The sequence below is a fragment of the Corvus hawaiiensis genome, chromosome 1, assembly GCF_020740725.1.
Source record: "Corvus hawaiiensis isolate bCorHaw1 chromosome 1, bCorHaw1.pri.cur, whole genome shotgun sequence".
In the NCBI taxonomy this organism is placed as follows: Eukaryota; Metazoa; Chordata; class Aves; order Passeriformes; family Corvidae; genus Corvus; species Corvus hawaiiensis.
In genome coordinates, this window is record NC_063213.1 from 69,859,325 (window position 1) to 69,879,538 (window position 20,214).

At 36.5% G+C, this 20,214-nt stretch overlaps 1 protein-coding gene across 4 annotated transcripts in view; it reads right to left on the reverse strand.

Annotated features, from left to right (window-relative positions):
• Window positions 1–20,214, reverse strand: part of EXOC2 (exocyst complex component 2) — a 184,116-nt gene that overhangs the window by 10,017 nt on the left and 153,885 nt on the right. For all 4 annotated transcript variants that reach the window (XM_048310287.1, XM_048310269.1, XM_048310276.1 and 1 more), the window contains one exon: window positions 888–943. In XM_048310287.1, the coding sequence (XP_048166244.1) occupies window positions 888–943 (56 nt within the window). The remainder of the gene's footprint in view (window positions 1–887; window positions 944–20,214) is intronic.

The following is a 20,214-nucleotide window of genomic DNA, read 5'->3' on the forward strand; positions in this document are numbered from 1 at the left end:
ATATTTTGCTTTATATGAATCCTTGTAATTTAAGAAGTAATAAGATAAGTAGAATCCTCAAGTGAATCTCATTATATTTTAATTACAGGGAAAAGGTAGAGCAGCCATACTTGTGGTATTTTGGAAGGTAAGAGTAATATTACTACCAATGTTTCTACCAGGAGCAACGGTAATCTGTTAACACTCTTGATGATTAGAAGGAATGATTATGTAAAACACAGGCTCTGATATAAAGAACCATAGAAAATTCCTGCATATTATCACAAAAGGCTAAATAATTGCAGCTCCTCCAAGCTTATTACATTATAAGTAATGTTTTAACATGCACTCCCTAGCCTAGGTATCCATTACCCATCTTAAGTATTTCAAGCACTATTTGTGCTGTACAGAGACTATAAAACTTTCTGGGTTTAGCTTTCCTATTTCCATTGTATGTAGAAGACTGACATATATTGGCTTTTCACTCTGAGTGGCATGTGTTGAACATTTCTTTCAAGATAAAACAGAAGTTCATTTACAGATGTTTTGGAAAATAAAGGTAATCAGAGAAAGAGAGCATCATAACTACCTATATATCTATATATTATCTGCATGGAAAGGGAGAATTTAGCTTTAGAATTTGGCTTTCCTCTTTATCAGATAATGGAAACAAAAAGGTGTAATGGAGTGTTACTGAGGATAAACAGGAACTGCTCATCTCCTTCTGCCCATAAAAAAAAAAGTTATCAGCTGCGTAACAGGCTGGCTAAACCTAATCTAAAACACATCTGTAATGAAGACACTTCAACAAAAGGGTGGAAAACCCTGGTGAAAGGCAGGATTTAGCAGGAAAAATACAATGAAATCATATGAATATAAGCACGAAACAATCTGAAGTTTCTCCTCACCTCTGCATGCACAGCAATGATATTCACTAGTGCTTCTTTCAAATAGTTTCTGACACCTGAAACAAAACAAACAAAATAATTACTTTCATTCTGTTGTCTCAACAATACCATAATATTCTGCTGTTCAATACTGTACTTTTTATTTTCATTTTTTACTACTACTTTTGCAATCAGAGGCAGAAAGAGAAAGTTCCATAGCCACACCACCAGTCTATTTCCTTTTTCAAATCAAATGGAGAAAGGCACATTTCCTTACAGCAGAAGGTTAAAGAAAGTCAGTAGGTTCCTGTTTTAGTATTCTTCTCTAGCAACATAATTTCACCAACTTTGCAATTTAATAAAAAACTAGCATTATTAAAAATATATTCTGGATGTTTTGCCATGGCAGAGAACATGCACCACAATTTGCTAGGTTCTAAAGAACAAAGACAAGGGGCTTTGTTTGTGTAACAGTCTTCAAGATCTTATTACTTTATCAGCTTCTCTATCTGTGAATTATTATAGATAGGAATAACAAGGACTTGTTTCTCTGAATGCGGTTCAGAATATATTACTCATGGCAGTTTATAGGAGATGTCATGCCTTAGTAGAAATTTCCTTTTGGGGAGGGTAGAGAAGTCAAATAAGCATTTTCTTGCCAAGCTTATGAAATGCTTTTCAGTTTATACTAAGAAGTGAATTCTAAACAGAAGAACATCCAGCAGGGTGTGCTTTAGTTAGGACAGGCTCTTAGTACTCTCTGCTGCTGTAATTCTGTAACTTTCCCAGCCCGTACTCCAGTCATCCAAGATTTAAAATAGGCAAAAATCTAAAACTGCCTCACTTGTTTTTATGGCCCCTTCACTTTGTAGGCAAAGGAAAATTAGCAAGCATTTAACTCATTAAAGCATGCTGGAAGTACAAAATAATGAGAAAGGGTTACTGATCCACATGACCTCAACTTCTGATTTTGATTATTCTAGCACAAATCAGAGAAAGTGCAATGACCACATCACTCCCTTCAATATATTCAGTTGACAGTAAAATATGAGAATCATGGACAAAGACTGGTGAAACCACACAGCTTGAAGATCACAGTGTGATTAAGGCTGCTGCTATAAAAATTACAAAGTGAACCTTTAATCAGTTCATCTTACTTACTCCACCTTTCCTCAGATAACACCAATGTAGCAACTTAGTCCTGCTACAAAAAACAGCTTTAAAAGGGGTTACCCAAGATCATCAGAAGGAGTTATTCTGTGAGAAGAGTAATGTCTCACAACTGCCACCTCAGTCATGCTCACATCTTTAACCATTGGTCCCACAACTTGCCTCAAGATCTAAAAAGGTGACACTTCTCTTTGTTAGACAATTACAGACAAACATTTTATAATAGTAGGACTCAAAGACAACAGGACCCTCTTGCATGAGGAACAAACATCTAGGATGTGCAATGGGACATAGCCTGGGCGTTAGAAAAATACAAGCTTTTCTCCACACATTCCAAAACATCTCTAGTGCCTTTTCTCTTTACCTTTATTATTCTCCTTGAAAAATCTCAGTAGTTTTTTTCCATTTAAATTAACCCAAAGACAAGTCAAACAGTATTGTACACTAGGCTGCAAACTTAAAATTTCTTTCATCTTAGCAAGAAAGTGAGGGAGGAATAAAGCAATACCAGAAATTTTATGAAACTGACTTTTTTTCTCCTGCCCTGTAACCTTGCAAAACAAAGCAAGAATGGTACACACCAATACTTGAACCACACCAAAAGATCACAGGTATATGTGGAAATGCAACACCCCCTTCCTTTTTCCTCTTCTACTGTTTTCCTTCTTTTACTTCAATCTGCCCCTGTTTAAGTCCCCTGCATGCTTCATATCACAGAGGGCAAAATTTCTATCACATCCCAGAAGCAAATACAACTTGACCAGACTCTGAACAATGGTATGCAAATCACATCATGAGGTACAGGGTGAATCTGGGAGCTGATTTGCAATTAACCTCAGGGTGCAGAGTGTTGCTTTTGGTCTGTAAACCTATGCGGTATTCAGCTTTTGTCTGCCTACCAGCCTCATCTTGTGACAGTGGGATCTTTCATGTGGAAACTGTGATTTTACTGTTGCACAAATGCTGCACAAAATTAAGACTTTGACAGTCTCCCTTCTCCAGGAGCACTGTCATAACATGTTCCTCAGTCAAACCAAATTTCAGTCATGACCTAAGCAGCATTTCTTTGGCCCAACTGAGTGTTCCCTAATGAAGTATCTCACTCAAACCCTGCTACTGCTGGGGAAAGTACAGAGAAGGGGCTGCCATGTCAAACAAAGAGGGCACGTGTGTCTCCTGCAGAGGTGGGCAGCAGGCTGAGCTGGGAAGAAGTGTTACCAAGGAGGTAAGTGAAAAGCCAGAGTGGATAGAGACTGAAGTGGGTTGTGTAAGAAAGAGGGTGTTGTGATTCCAAGGAAGAATCCTCATTTCCCACTTATCCCACCTAAACCCCCAAGGTAGGGTGCCTCTTCTCATGCATTCACGCAACTTGGCTCAGGGTAGGAGCTGCTAATTCTGTTGGCTGCTGTGAGCACCCAAATTAAACAGCTTTTGGCAGTACTGGTAAAAGTTGGCTATCACTATGTCTGCAGAAACCTTCCATAACATATTTCATAAAGAGTTAGTCACTGAGTTACCATAACTGTTATAACTACATAAGAACTGTTAATTTCTAAAAGCATGACATAATAATATCAGCAACATTAGCTCCAGGTGTTGAATGCCGTTGTCTGATGGTGCACAGCTAAGCTAAAACGGTTATTTATGTCAGAGCTCAGAATGAATAGAGTAAGTGGAATGGAGATGGACGCTATGGTAAAAATGAAGTGACAGTAGCTTAGTATTGCATATTGCTAGCCTATCCCAGCTGCATGATAAAATTGTTAACTTAAACCTCAGTGAAAGGGCATAAGCAGACATATTTTATCTTTCATTCTTGTACCACACACAAGGACAAATGGGTGAACTAAGAATTTAAAGGAGATTAGTGCTACTGGGATTGCAAGAAATAAATAGGGTTTTCCTGACCTTTCATAGAAGGCTCAGTCCTGCAGTGACTTCAGGATCAGGGATCAGTACCAGCACAAACATTGCCTCAGTTTCTTAGACAAGTTTTACAATTTAAGAGCAAATAATTCAGCACAAACAGTGCAAAGCTATGCAGTTTAGAGACAGTCCATGTATACGAAATCGTAGTTGCCTTAATTGCAGCATTTAATAACCTGAAAGACCTTGTCTTGGTAAGCTAAACAAGCCAAAGACAGAAAGAACATGCAACTGCACTCCAAAAATGCCAGTTAGGGGAATCAGACAGGGAAAGAAGGGAGAACTATGCATGTTGAAGAACAAAATAGGCACAAGAAAGAAAGAAAGGTATAAATGAATTGACCATCAGTGGAGTTAGGCTGGAAATTATGTGGTTTTATGACAACCATTGCTGTCGGGGAGTCAGTTTCCTACCATGAATAGAATATAAGCAAAAAGGGTATTTCCCAGCCCTTCTTTTTGTCTTATTTGTGAAGGATTTAATTTTTGGATGTGGAGACAAAGCCAAACATATCAGAATGTCAGGACCTGCAGGCATAGTTAATAACCGTATTATATTTTGAAAAGTTACGATTAAAAAATATCCAATTTCTGATTTATATCACTGCACTGTTTGTGGCAGTCTTTGTTGAAGCAAAGTATTACTTTTCTGGAGTATGATTCACTGGAAATACAAGCAGTGGCATCCAACTGTGAATTTGTTGTGAAATTCGTTTCAAAATGAAAAAATTCTGTCTAGAATAGAATTTTTGTGCAGCTTTCTCTACAACTGTTCAGCAGCCCACGCGATTACAGTTTTTGGGACACCATGCTGCCAGTCCTATTATACAGCACTGAAAGCTAATGCACCATGTAACTGTAGGTAGCAACTATTAGGCTAATCAAGTGAAACATAACATTCTTAAGTCTAAAATACCTCTTATTTAGCATATTGAAGCACAAATACAATGCCTTTCCATTGCTTCTGACAGAAATGTGTTAAAGAAAGTCTCAACAAGCCCTTGCAATTTCTCTGAGGAAAATGTTATTATTCTGTTACAACATAAATGCATTCCACTCCCACTCTATTCTTAATACCAAAGACTGACTTGCTGGAATTCTAGCTGCCACTAACAAAAGCCCCAGCATTGCTCTAAAGAAAAATGGATGAGAAGACTTAAGACATAAAAATGAAGGACAATTTCAGCCATCAGCTATCATAATGGCAGACAGAAACTTCAGAGTAGCATCTTCCAATTCTGGACCTTCCACTGTACTTTTTACTGGAGAGACATATAACAGAATTATACACTAATCTCCAGTTTACACCACCTACTAATTTTATTCCTTTTTTTTTTTTTTCCAACTTAAATATGTCAGTCTACATTTCAAAGCAATTTTAGCAACACTGTAAAGCCGTAGCAAGGATGACTCTGTGAATGATGGGAAAAGCAGAAGGGAAAAAGGTTTGTGGTTCTGAGGAGTAACAGAAACCAAACTTTTAGCTTGCCAATAGAGGAGTATTCAGGAGATCTTCAGATGGTGTAGTGCTACCAGCTGTCCCACTTGTAGTTCTCAGAGATATGTTTCCCCCAAGTACTTATATGACATCTTTATACTACAAAACCCCCAAAGTGATTGAGTAAGCATACAAGAGCTGGGACTCCAATACCACGTGTGTAATTCTAAAACACAGAGAGGCTACAAAAACTTGCATGCAAGAAAAGAGCAAAGCTTGCACACACAGTAAAACGGAACTCATCAGGCTGCTTTTTCTGTGCCAGAAGCTAACATGGGTCTTCAAATGTTCCCAGTCCTTCTACAGTAAATTGATAGTGAGGGAAGATATGAGCTTCAAACATTTTTTTAAGCCTTCTGCAGACTCAAGAGTTCAAAGAATGAACTGAAGTTCAGTGAGGACAACTGAAACACAGGAAATTTTAACCCAGGCATACTGGGTTTGGCATATTTTTAACTCTTGTGAGATTGGAACCTCATTTGAGTTGGGCTACTGGGAATCCAACCTTGCCGCTGCCTCTCACCAAATCAGCCTTTTAGCTTGCCTCTCGTGCAAGAAGGAGAGGAGGATAAATGCACAGAACCATTCAGAAAAAGCAGGTGATGTCAGCAGGTACCTCTGCTTACCAAGCAGTAAACCAGACATGAGGATGAGATGCTATGAAGAGTTAAAAGAAAAGAAGAAAGTCCTGAGGTAACTTTGGTTAAAGAGAAATCATGCAGGATTATTGAAAGCTACTGCTCCTCTGTGGAGGAGCTAGAAAAGCCATCCACAGGAAATTTTACAGTTTGACAGCTGTCACTCTTTCTTTTTTTTTTTTTTTTTAAATAAAGTTGAGAAGATTGAACAGTTCTTAATACATTGACTAAGCTACCAGTCCTGTTTCACAACTGAATTGACTGACTTACTAGAAATCTAAGCTCTGAGGGACTGAAACAGAAATGAGTGTTGGGTAGGCACAGAGCCACCAATTTAGGGAAAAACAGAGAGCATTCTGTAGGAGGTCAGTACTCAACTGGGCAAGCAACTGCTGCTGGTGGTAGCAATATCTCTTAGTGCTTCTGAAAAGATAGCACTAAAATTGTTGGCTTTGAGGCTTGAACATGACTTGGTAGAGATAGGAAAACTGATGCCTGGGAGTTTGAAATTTTGCATTTTAAAACACATCCAATTGTATGCAGTATTTTTTACAATTTATTGTTCTGTTTGGTGGGTTATGCCAGTAACAGTCTGAAACCTCTTTTTTTCATGATTACTTTATAATGAAAACTTTCCTGAAAAAATAATAACATACAGAATTTGGTGATGCAAACAGATTAATATTTTTCATACTCAGCTGCAGAACACCAATACTTGCATTTTCCTGGACATTTCATTTGCTACTCTGATAGTAAATTTAGAGGAGGGTGAATGCAGAAAAGTATTTAATCTGTTCTGTTCTAAAGGAGGAACTGGCTTTATTTTTTTTTTTTTAATATATATTCTTTTCAGTTACATTACATCCTATTGCCAGATTTAAGCAAATCAATATTGGAAATGTTAATTTCCAAGCTTCAGATATATCATGCCAAACTTTACAGCAGCTCACACATGCAGCATTCTGAACTGTATGTCAGTTAAACTCCTGCAGCTCTTCTGTAAGTTTTTAATCTGCTATGTGAAACTGCTGGAAAAAAAAGCTGCACACATCTACTGCAAGTCGTTAATCAGTGCTGCGTAGTGCACATTAAAAAAGAAACTAATGAATGGCATCCACAAAGCCATGTAACTTCTTTAAACAGTCTGATTCTAACTGTTAAATTTCCTCTAGGTTCTGGCTGCATCACAGCTGCAATAGCAGTATTTAATACCTGCTTTAACTAAAATGATCCTGGCACCATTTCTAGTGTGGTCACACTCTTCCTCAACGCACCTCCTGTTACAGAAGCAGTGCTATGGGCTAGCAGGATTCCTTTTGGGATGGCAGACAATTATTTGTATTTCTGCAGCTCTTGAAAAGGCAGACTGTGCTCTGCAACACACCAAGTGAGCACTGTCCTGCCCTATGCAATCCATGTGGGAATTTCAAGCTTAGATGGATGCCTCCTGACAAACCAAGCTGCCCAACACACACCACAGAATTCCACTTTTCAGTATAACCTAAACAATAACTTCCAGCTAAAATCAAGTAATCTCTTTCTGAAAACCCAAAATATAAACAGGTAAGGCAGAAGAGGTGGGAGGGGGAAGAGGTTCTACAGAGTATAACACTAAGGTCACAGCAGGTCAGTACAGCAGTCAGCACTGCCTCCATTCAAAAGCTGCTGGAACAATTTTAAAAAAGGTTATCTGTGCAAATGTGTCTTGGTATAAAAAGTTTAATTTAAGAGATTTACAGATAACTCCAGGCTTCCCATACTTATGGATGAGACACCTCCAGTGCATGGTAAAGATCTATCAACTACCTTATCCCAAGAAATGAACAGGAAGCAGCACAGACTAAAAGTGAAAATTCAAATGAACACCAAAATATTTTTATTTTTAGGGTGCAGGATTCCAAATAAACATGACTTATAATGTACCTTACACGTAAAATATTTCAGGACTCAGGCTACTGGACCGTGAAGTACATATAGCAAAAACCAGTTTACACTGTGTTGGTATTGTGAAGGTATTTATCAAGGAATATTCCTTATATGAAGGAATAAACATATTACTTGAATTCTTCTGAGCACTTAACTTGGATTTGAAAAAAAAAAAGAATACAAGCAATTTGGAAATCAAATCAAGCGCTCAGGATAACATGAAACAGGGTGACATCTGCTATCTATGAGGACCAACAGCACAGCACACCTGAGGCTGCATTAAATGCATTTGAAATAAAGCGTTGGCCCCCAAAACTATTCAGAAACTTAATATTTATAACCAGGGAAAGTTTAATGTGACTGACAGTCTGTTAAATTTTCTATGTTCTCAGAACAACAAACTGTATTTGCCTCATTAGAAAACGCCCTAAATTATTTAATGTTTCTGGAAAATTATTTTAAAAGCTAGCAACTATTTGCAATTACTACAGTAAATGTGATACCTCATTTAGAAAAGTAGTCTTTTAATTTCCAAGCAGCCTACACCTCTCAAGATAGTCCCCGAACCATGGAATAGACAGAAACCTAACTTGTTTGCAGGCATGAGCCTTTCATGAACTACAGCACTGGTACATGAGTATGTCATGCTATTTTACTGAAGTGCCCCCACCCACACAGTGATATCATCTAACCTGACACCCCACAGATGTTAAAAAAAATATATATTAAAAAATGTAGAGACGTGACTTGGAATTTCCCCATGGACATACCAAAGCAGCTCACCTCTGTTCTTTACAGCAACACAAAGGTTTCTCCCTTAAAAGACAGTTGATAGGAAATCAGCTTCAGATAACAGTACTATGAGTGGCATGTTTTCTAAATTAAGGCAGATAGACAAGCCTGCTTGTTTCTTCCTAATTACTAAAAATACATTTGCTATCATGCTTTGTTGTTTGCCCTGGATAAAAACATTTCCAGAAAACTGCTTGCAGGATGCTTAGAGCAGAACATATACCTGGCAGTAGCTCTAAAAATACAGGAGCTCCACCAGGTCACAACCTTTACCACCACCTAAGTGGCTTTATTTGTTTATTATATTCCCTCCTCATTTTGCCTCACTAATATTTTTCAAGTTGATTTAAAAAAAGTTAATAATTAGCAGCTGTCAAAAACGAAATAATAAGCAGTGCAAATAATGACTTTAATTTACTTGTTACTTCTGCTTTGCCCAAAGAAATACAGATACCACCTCTAAGAGAATTAAATGGACATTATCATGTTCAGTAAATTCCTTACTTCACAATAAGATTTATGCAGTCTGATTAATAACATTATTTTTACAACCTTCAAACAGGATTATATGTATTTTTAAAAATGTGTGCATAGTATATTAACAAATAAATACAGCACCATATAAAATAAAAAGGTAAGTTAGAGGAAAGTAATTATTTAAAACCAGTCTAGAACAAGACATAATTACAGCATTCACAGAGTTTTATGGATCCATACGATACACCTGAGCCAAGTTAAATGTCATGCAACTGCTCCATTGTCATTAAAGCAGAAAAAAACCACTTGAAAACAGGGACTCCAGAATCTCACTTCAATTTAAACAAGAATGTAAAATTTCTCACTAGGCCACTTCCTGCTATTGCTGGAAACATTCCCTCCTTTAAACGGAGATGGATTTCAAGGTACTGTACTTAATGTTGTTTTGAAAGTACATTAAGAAGAAAATGTGAATGTGTAGGCAAACTGGAAACTCTCTGGAGAGATTACCCACTTATTTAACCACATTTCCTGTTTTTTAACCCATTTGTCCTAAGTCAGTCCTTAGACTGCTGACAAAAATAGATAAAAGTGTGCTATAAATAGTTCATTAGCAGGTTTTTCTCGGTAAAACTGAATGTTTTGATAAATCTATTGTTCTTACCAGATCCATACTAATTAAACTGTGAATCAGATTAATGTTTTCTTGAAATTCTTGTCTACATAGCTCACAGTAATTATAAATATAGAGTGCCTTAGGAATCTGTGAAGAAGTCCCAAGAACTAATAGTGACCTAAAAAATAGCTATCAGTAATTGAAATTTAATGAAGAAATTACTGTTAACCTATGTGGGGAAGTTCTGAACAACAGTTCTGAAGCAAGGGAAGAGGCTGATCACGCAAAGTCAGAACCTTCCTAAATATTTTGAGATCTGAAGGCCAGAACGTTACATCTTTGAATTAGTCATCTTGCACTTAGTTTCAGCCATGGTACTATGTTGATCTAACACAGTCAATGTCATTAGAAGGACCTGACATAAGTAGCCACAAAACTGATTTCTAAAAATATTAAATGTGAAGGCTTTTCAGACTTATGTTACCTGTAGTCTTTGAACTATTTTAATTCAATCAATAGAAATTATGCCATGACATACAAAGAACCTGAAAGTTTCTGTTTCAGCTGCCTTGGAGTAGCAGGAGCTCTAAAGACTGCCAATACGGTGATTAATACCGGTGCCTATGCATGAACTTCAGTCTACAAGAGCAAAACACTAAGAGAGTAATACTGGTTCTGTGCCTTCTTGCATAGCCCAAACCAAGATGTCTTTAAAATTGAAGCTGCTGAGGCTGTTCTGAACTTTCTGCTACCCCATTCAAACCACACAATGATCTGAGGGACAGCTGAAGAGGTCTGCTGCTTTCCTAAATCCCATGGCTTCTGGGATGCGATAAAATATAATTTCCTTTATTATTAAGAAGGAGCAAAATCTGTAATTGTGAAAGATTGCAACAGAAAATACAAAGCCCAACAGTGCTTCACTTGGGAAGGAGAGTAATGTGTTAGCTAGCATCAAATATTTAAAAGAGGTGCAGGTAGCTGAAGGCCAATTTGATATGTACGCATGTTTTCGGGAGAGTTTTGTTAAGAGATGGATTTATTTTCACTTCTTCCACCAAACAGCAAAAAAACATTTTACCAATTCAGACCTGAAGGTCTTGACCAAAAGATGCTGCATATCATATTTAGAATTGAACCATAAAGACTCTCCAACTACTCAAATTATTGCAGAATCAGCCAAATTTTGACCCACTAACCTGGCAACAAGAAATGTAAATGGTGAAAGAACAACAAACAAAAAGCCTCAAACCCCCTTAAACTAAAAACTCCAATGCACTAATGTAAAAAAAATACCTACTTTAGAGGTTATAGCCATTCACACCTCTTCACCTAAGCATACACAGGTATCAACTCACCCAAATCACCACTGGTAAAGAAATTCATTGATGATCCTTAGATGAACCCAGTACTTGAGATATATGACCCACAGAAATTTGTCTATTTCTTGTTGTCATTTAAGTAATAATAACATGGTCTGGCAGAGCTACAGCCTTTACAATGCTCTACAAGTGCAATTGCCCCACCAATGTGTGGCTGTAACCCATAAAAGCAACCTGGTGTCAGAACAAGAATACAAACACTTCAAAGCCAACAGTGTGCTCCCCTATAGATTTAGCACTACTTAAAAAATACCTTACCATTTCTACTTCAGCATTAACAGCTTTGGGGATGATAAGTCTTTTTTTTCTGTTGTTGAATTAAAGTGGCTATATGCTTGACTTAAGGGGAAACCCAACAGTATAAATTAATTACAACTATCAGATATTAAAATAGGTGGTTTGAGGCAGATGAAAAAAGAATTGCACTACAAGAAAAGCCATTTCACCCAACTAAAACGTAACATCCAAACCAAACCTGAATGGAAAAAAAAAAGGTTCTGAAGAATGAAATACATGCTTGAGACACTAAGATATAACAAACCCTCCTTCTTGACACGAAAATGAATACATCTAAGGATGACTCAGTATTACCTGAACTTTATCAACCAGCAATTCATTCGCTGTAGGATGCAGCTTCATTTTCCAGAAGAAAAATTTTTAACAAATTTCTTCCCTCTGCTCCCTTTGATTTTCAGTATATAATAGTCATAGCATTATGTATCTCAGTTCTACTATCACTAGATTTCCACTGTAAGAATAATTTTAATGCTAAAGGATTTTCTTTTGATAAAACAGAGACTACCAAAAGCTAACAGGTAAGGTGCTGAAAACAGGGCACAGTGCCTGGTATGACTAGGCTCCCCACTGATTTTAGCAGTTTGTGAATTCTGTGTGTATCCAGGAAACGTACCAGAGTAGAAACTTAATGGCTCTTTCCTGGTCACAGAACATTCTTAAGTTTCCAAAGTTTGTGGGCAAAAGAAACAGAGGCAAGACACAATATTGCACATAAGAGGGAACAAACTACTAAGTATATATAAATATTTGCTATGTATTGGACATATTTTCAAATAGCCATGTGCATCAACAGTTTTTCCATGAAATAAATTTAGATTATGCTGATCAAGAAACTGCTCTGCTGCTTAAAAGCTCTCTTCCTATTTTTTTTTTCAGAGTGAAAAAAATGGAGAAACTGCGAAACAGACCAGCTGGTGGGTGGTAGCCAAATGAAGAGCATCATCATCTTTTAAAACTAGTGCCTACATTCTTCTGCAGCTTGGTACTCATATAATTTCCAATACTGTAACCTGTTTCCATTTATTTTCCAAATTCTTCACAAGTGAGCCTCTTAAGAAAAAAGAAACCAATTGTACCCCTTTGATATAGGCTTCCAAAAGTCTGAGTGTGATAACTTATCACACTTGGAAGTCCTTGCCACTCCCAGACCTCTCTCACTTTACAGAAGTGAAGTCACACATACAGTGGTGTCAGTGTGGATCAAAGTCAGCAACATGGATTAACCCCTTCAGACGGCCCCCAGAGGTCCCCATACAGGAAGATTTACATCATGACAAGAATGCCAATTTAAAAAGGTGTTTCACAGACAAAAGAGTGTAGCTGTATGCACCCCATGAAGATACAGGATGACCAATTCAATGGGAAAAGCAAGTCGCTTCCTTAATTGTAAGGTAGACTAAAAATCAACATCTCTATCAAAACTAAGAACAGTTGAATCCAAAAATCTCAAGCAGTATTTCCTTTCATTAACACAAACCAAGCATAGTCTGCAGGAATATTCATTTATTTCTTTCAAACACATCATTTTTAAGGCACCCTGAAGGTGTCCTTTCATGATTTTATAAAACCTAAAATTATTAAAACCTTTCAAAACACAGACTCACTCAGGAAACTATGTGTTCTTCTCATAATTCCTGAAGTCACTGGTACTGTAATAATAGCCTGTCAAATGCAAAATGACAGCAATTTCAAAAATGAAGAATGGGCTTAGAGATATACTATGTTTATGAATTTACTTTGGCTGTCATTCAAATATTATTATCATAAAAAAATGAGAAAACCTAAGTCAATTGATCCAAAAGAGACTAATTTCACAAATAAAGTATTTGGAACAATACAGACACTAGTAATTTTAGTGTCCAGTTTTGCTCTGCATCTCTCTAACCTTCAAGTTACTGAAAAAATTTTAATTACCCATAAAACATATCCTGCATTTATTACAGTGACTTAAGACAGATATACTTGGGTAAGTAAAAGAAAAGGCAAAATTGGCAAGAGAAAGTAGAGTATGGACATTTTAAAAGATTTTTTTTTTAAGTAAGCAACTTCCAAAGTGGTGCTTTGAGAAAAAGCTTATGATCAGCATTAAGATGCACAATTTTCATGTTTTCTACAGTACGTTTTGTAAGTAATAATGATGATTTTTTTGGAAGTTGCTATTTCTATTGAATTATACAAATGTACAAGGATAACAAGCAGGAGGCAATGCATAATAAAAAAACCCCAATACTTCTGGAGCCTGATTCTGCAAAGGTCTGTGATGCTCTTAACTCAAAAAATGCAAGTAGTCACCACACTGAAAGAAAGCACAGAACCAGTTCTAAGTATTTTCAAATACTTTCTTCCATATTGCTTTGTGTACCAATTGTACATGAAATAATGAAAGAGCATGAAATTTTTATTTGTCTTTAGTAACTAAATTCAGCAAATTGGCAACCAAATCAAAGCCACTGTATTAACTTATAAACACTAATAGGGAGCAGTAATTAGCAGGCATGATGGAAGTATCGAGTCATGGGAAAAAGCTGACTGCAGAAAGGGACTGATTTACAGATACCGTGGATTCTTTGGAAGATGTAGTAGGAGGTTGTGCTCTGCTTCATTTCACCAAATTCTCAAACTTGATTTCTATGGTAAAATCTAGTTGTTGTTTGTTTGGATCTTTTTCCACAGACTTTGCAACTTGGGATGACCTTGAAGGGGTAGTCACCATTTTGACTTTCAGCCAGTCCTTACTTCTACCAATGTACGTATTTAAAAATGCAACACGTACTGCAGCCAAATGCATGTAGATCAGCATATCAGGAATAATTACTCACAGAGTATACCTTAAATTTATGGCAAAAATTACTCTAAGTTGAATTTTATGTATAGCTTTATTTACCTGTCTGCTTAAATAACCAGTGAGTTGGAACCAGATAAGAGCAGCTTTTAGATATGTTACTGCAGAAAAAGAAAACAAAACAAAACCCCAGAAACAAAACCCTCCAACAAAATCCCAACAATCAAATAAAACAAAAAACCTTACCCCACCTTACTGGCTTCTAGTCTGCTATGAAAAAGGAGAAAATGAGAGAAAATTGTTGCAAGACACATATAGTATTTGGTGAGATCCCATATTAATCCTATTTATTAGTATGAAGGTGAGAACTTGCACTGACTTCCAGTTTTACTATTTAATTTTTTTCACTTCCAAGCTTTACTGAATCCCTACAGCATTTTGAAAAAGGCATGGATTTGAAATAAAGAATGTTTCTGCATGACCTGAACAATAGATTCTTAAAATTATTTAATCCAAAATCAACATTTGGAAGCTATCTTGACTCAGGAGTGACCCACAATAACTGGAAAGCTTAAGATTTTTCACACTTCAAAGTAAAGGCTTTCAATATTTTTGAATTACTTCAACTGCTGAACAAGCCCAACACTAATTTCATCCACACATCAATAAAGTTTAAGTGTTTCATTAAATTTAAATTGCTATTCGTTGTGTAAAGAAATTTTAAGCTAATGAAATGTTTTTTATTACAATGGATCTGCTGTACTGTTAGAAGCCGATCATATTTTCCCACTTAAAAAGTAAGACTTCAAGAGCTTGATAACTTGGCTACTGAGAGAATATGCTCCAGGCTGAATTTTGTATAGAAGTTTTGTATAGAAAGCTGAGGCTTTCTGTTACACTAGAATTTTTAACTTAAAAACATGCACACACCCCTGGGCAGAAAGTGTTATGAAGTACTGAGGAGACAGCTATTTTCCCACTGTGCTAGTAGGCCTCTGCAAGTCTGTCCAGTGTCAAGGTTCATTTTAGAGACTGTATTTGCATCAATGTTTTTAAAATGTTGAAACGACAGCATCCTTAACTACCGCATACATTCAGCGTTTAGAAAATAATAGCTTTTACTACTCCTCTTTCATCTTGAAATCTGTATTGTTTTATGCTTGACCATAGACCCCTTAGGCAAAACTTCAAAGCATAACCAAGAATGTGAACTGACCAGTGGGTTCACTAAGGGCATCAAGGTTATCAACCTGCAAAGTTGTCTGGGGCAAATTCCAGATGTTTTAAGATGATTGCATCTGCACAGGAGGAAGTATAATACTGTATTTTATATGGCCCTTGAAGAACCTCCACCACAAGACACTAAGCACCTTTATCAGGGGAGATCACTCATGGTTATGGATTGTTTCTAATGAGTACCTACATGCTAAAGGTTATTAAGATGAAACCATTCTCTAAGCACAACACTGTGAATTACAGAAACCACACAGGCAGGTACATGCACAGAAAAGTCTGGTTATTTTGATAGAGCTTAGTTTATTTGGACCAATACCAAAGTTTTAACCTGGGACTTTCCATTTAAATATCACACATAAATCTCCAATCCTTAATAATTCGAGCTAGAGGACTATGACTTAGCTACAAACAGCTGCAAACCAACCTCTACTAGAGATCGACCTTAAATGAGGGCCGCATTCACCTATGAATAGGTAACAACACCACAATTAAATTTCCCAAATATTAATCATGACCAATAGATGCTTCTTGATCTCACAGTGCTACCATGCACACTGCCTTCTGAAACTGTGACGATGACCCCAGTACCATCTGTGTAAAGATTGCCAGAGGGACTTGGAAACAGTTCTGGGTACAAGAAGAGAGCAGTCCCAAGATCTTTTAGCAGCTAACACTACCCAACTGCATATTCTGAGAGAAAGAGAAAAGCATCTACAATTAGCACATCTGTGGAAATAAATCTTTGAAGGAAGAGAATAAATCCAAGCTAAAAAGCCTAACCAGGAACTCCAGAACAGAGCTGATACCACAGTTTGGGACTACAGCCAGTTCTACTTTTCATGTGACTTACCTTCCCCACTCCACTAGTTTCATTACACCTCAGTTTGTTAAAGATTGCCACAGAAACTACCTTGAGAATTACCAAGGTAATAAAAAAATCTGGTTTCTAAGGGTAACAATTGAAGGAGCAGTCTAATACAGCCCACTCAAACACCTCATTCACAGCCAAGGTTTGAATGCATTTTGGCTTATAACCTAACTAGTAATCAAATAAAACCAAATAATAGTAATAGCGACTATTGACTTGGAGTTCTAAGCTTTTTGGCCTATGATCTTCTCATACCTCCCCTCATCTCCCTAGTCTTCAGTTCTGGCTTTCAAACACCCATGTAAACCAACCCCGTTGAGTTCTTCCTCTCACACATGTCCATCTACTCATTTCTGTTCAGTTATCTAACCTGCAAATCCAACCTGCCTGTGCTCCAAAACTGCTCCCTGCATCATTCCGTAACATTGGGGCACCCAAAGTAATCAGTAAACCTCACAGGAAACAAAGGTGCCATTTGTGCCTATCAAATACAAAATAAACATGAGAACATTCACTATGCCAACAAGCTAGAGCACCGAGTATTGTTTTGGTGATGATACAATTTATTACTACTTTTGTTTTATTGAAAGGGTTGAGGCAGTACAAAACCTGTGTGGATATACCCTCATTCATGCTTGTAAATAAAGGGTGCTGGAAGAGGGGGGAAAAAATGCTTGCCCTTTCTCCTGTATGCGTTATCATTGATTCCAATCTCCAATTAGCTTTCCGCTTTGAGCAATGCAGGGATTAGATCCTGTTATCAAAGACAGTCATAAAAATACTAAATGATATTAGAAGATCTTAAGTGTTTCTCAAAGGGTATGCTTCAGGGGCTAAAAAAAGTTTAGGTCTCCTTGTAAAAAAATCAAAACAAAAAAAGATTGTTGACATTAACACATCCTCACAGAGACTGACCGCATAAACTAGAAAATGCTGAACTGATGACAAGTATCATACAACTTCCTACAACTGTCTAGACAACAGAAGAGACTTCTGAGTTGTCAGACATGTCTGATAAATAAATCCTCTGAAGTGGCAATAACTATCATCTCATTCAGGTATTAGAGTGATGTGTAATACCACCAGTTAGAACAGGTATGTGAGCAGACACAATTCTCAAGCTACAAGACTAGGCTGCCATCTGACCAAGGAATCACAGCAATACTTCATTTTAGAGATACAAAGATGTTGCACTCATGCTCTTCCTATCCCTAAAGCAATATAAATGAAGTCTGGTTTAGGTCTTCAAACTTTTCAAATGAGACAAACACTTTTCCCAAATACGTTATTTCCCTTTTTAAAATACACCTTGCTTAAACAGCCAATTTTCAAATTTGCAGACCACTTTTATTTTGTAGTTTGAGAAGAATGCAGATTTTCCAACTTTTATTGAAAAAATACCGAAGATAAAATGTTTTTTGGAGCTTAATTCATGGAGCTTAATAGTTTTTAGCAAAGCACAGACATATAGACAGAAATGCCACAAGGTATCCTATCAGGAAGTCTGACAGATAAAGCCAAAGAGAAGCTGGAAGAGTGATGGACAGCAGTCTAGTAAACAACTACTGATAGACTTAATAACAGAAAATGCCATAAATCAGAACTGTGAGTGAAGGCAGATCTGTGAAAAGCAAGAGGAAGCATAAGGTATAAACCAGTTAAGTTGCAGATAAACTCTACTGCATTCTTGTACATGTGGAGTCTAGAGGCTTCTGAGACCAGCCAACAAAAACTTGAATCAAAATCAGCAGCACAAAATCTTGCATGCAAGAAGTTGGAGAAGCACAAGAAATTGGCAAGCTGAAGGGCCATTGCCTTCTCCTGTTCTCATCTTCTGCAAGGACATAGAGGGTACAACGTGCATTCCATTTCACCACCTAGAATAATCCTTAAAATTTACAATTCAGACACCAATATAATATGACAACACAATGTTGACAGAAGTGAGAAATAGAATGAAACCTGAATGCCTGAAATTGAAATTCAAGAAAAATTTCACGTTAAAATCGAATAACAAAAATGAAGGTATTTTGAAACATGCATTGAAATTTGTGCTTATGTTTCAAGCAGCAAATTAATTTTTTTTTACAAAAAATGGCAAGGCTACAATATGAGGGCCCCTGGCTTTACAATTTTAGTACATGATTCTGCTCTGTGAAGAATTGTGTATAGTAAAACAAATGCAAGAACTGTAGTCATTCAACACATGGATTGTTACACTTGCTGATTGATCGGTCATTTAAGGACGAATGAATTCAACTCATCCTAATACAAATTTAATTGTTATTTGGTTGGTATTTCCTTACCAGAAGCATGAAACATCCATTTACTAATGTATGTTGCATGAGTAGTTAGCTTGAATGAAAAATAACATATTTTAACTGGACTATTTAAAGACTACTATGTGTTAGAATCCTTGTGTCATAAACAAACTACTGGTATTTTGTAACAAAACCCCCCAAACTGACAAGACCTTTAGCAACTTCATTTGCCAGTGCAGAATACTCTTCTTCCTTAAAATTATATGCAACAGACCTGCAAAACATCATTGTTTTCTTTCTGTTCACGTACATAGTATATTATATCCCTGCATCAAAACACCAGAATTTGGCCTTACTAAAGCATAAAAAGTCAGACAATTCCTAAAGAGAGGACACCAACAGTTTGAGGACTATTGGAGTTCAAAATCATCTACTTTATGTAAGTAAGATAATTCTGAAGCCATCCATTTGAACGGTTAGGAGAAATCTAAAGGGTTACAGAGATTTCAAACAAAACTATTTTGCACATTTCAGTCAAAAAGTAATTGCTTATTTCTAACAAAAAAAAAAAAAGGAAGAAAGAAAAAGAAAATGATTTGTACTATATCCAAATGTTTTTAAGATGTAAATGCACTTGTCATCTTTCATGTAAGCAGGGTGCTGGTGCCCCAAATTAAATAAAAGAAGAAAAGTTAGGGTTGACAAGTATGTCACTGCGTAACTACAAATTAAATATGCCTTTTGATATTTAATTTTTAACTGTTGAGTACCTTTTCATCAGGCTATTGCCATTAGAAGTTTTTTATTAGATTAATAAATTAGACAAATAACAGATAAAAGATGTGACAAGTATAACAAATCTGATTTAGCAGATCTGACGCACTTAATCTTTTACTGTAATAGTGGCATTTGATATATTTGAAATGTTTCAAACAATGATCCCTTAACACACCAAAGAAGAAGAAATTCAGATTTAACTCTGCTATATTCAATTTATGCCAAGTACAGAATGAATATCTAAAAACCACAATCAACTTTCAGTTGAAAGTGCAAAATCACCTAAAACTTTCAAAGCTCTGTGAAATTTTATATACTACAACCCCCCTCCCCAACATCCGACAACACAAGCGAAACACAGAAGATACATATTTAAACGAGATTGCTAGAACAGCAGCTGAAAAACTGTATGCTTGTGAACTCTGAGTGAATGCTGGCTAGACTGCACAGCAGCCAGCATTTCAAAATAAGTTATGAAGAGATATTACCGTATCTGAATTCCTCAGAAAAATAAATGAACATCAACCTTTTGTGTGGTAAACAAATCCTCACATACTACAGTCTTTCATAAATTAATATAGTAGTTGCATATGTAAACAACTTAAATACAATCAAGCTTGCCATATTATGAAAAGTAATTTGAGATTTGCATGCAAAAGCTCACATTAATAATCAAAAAGACTGAATGCCTACATACCACAA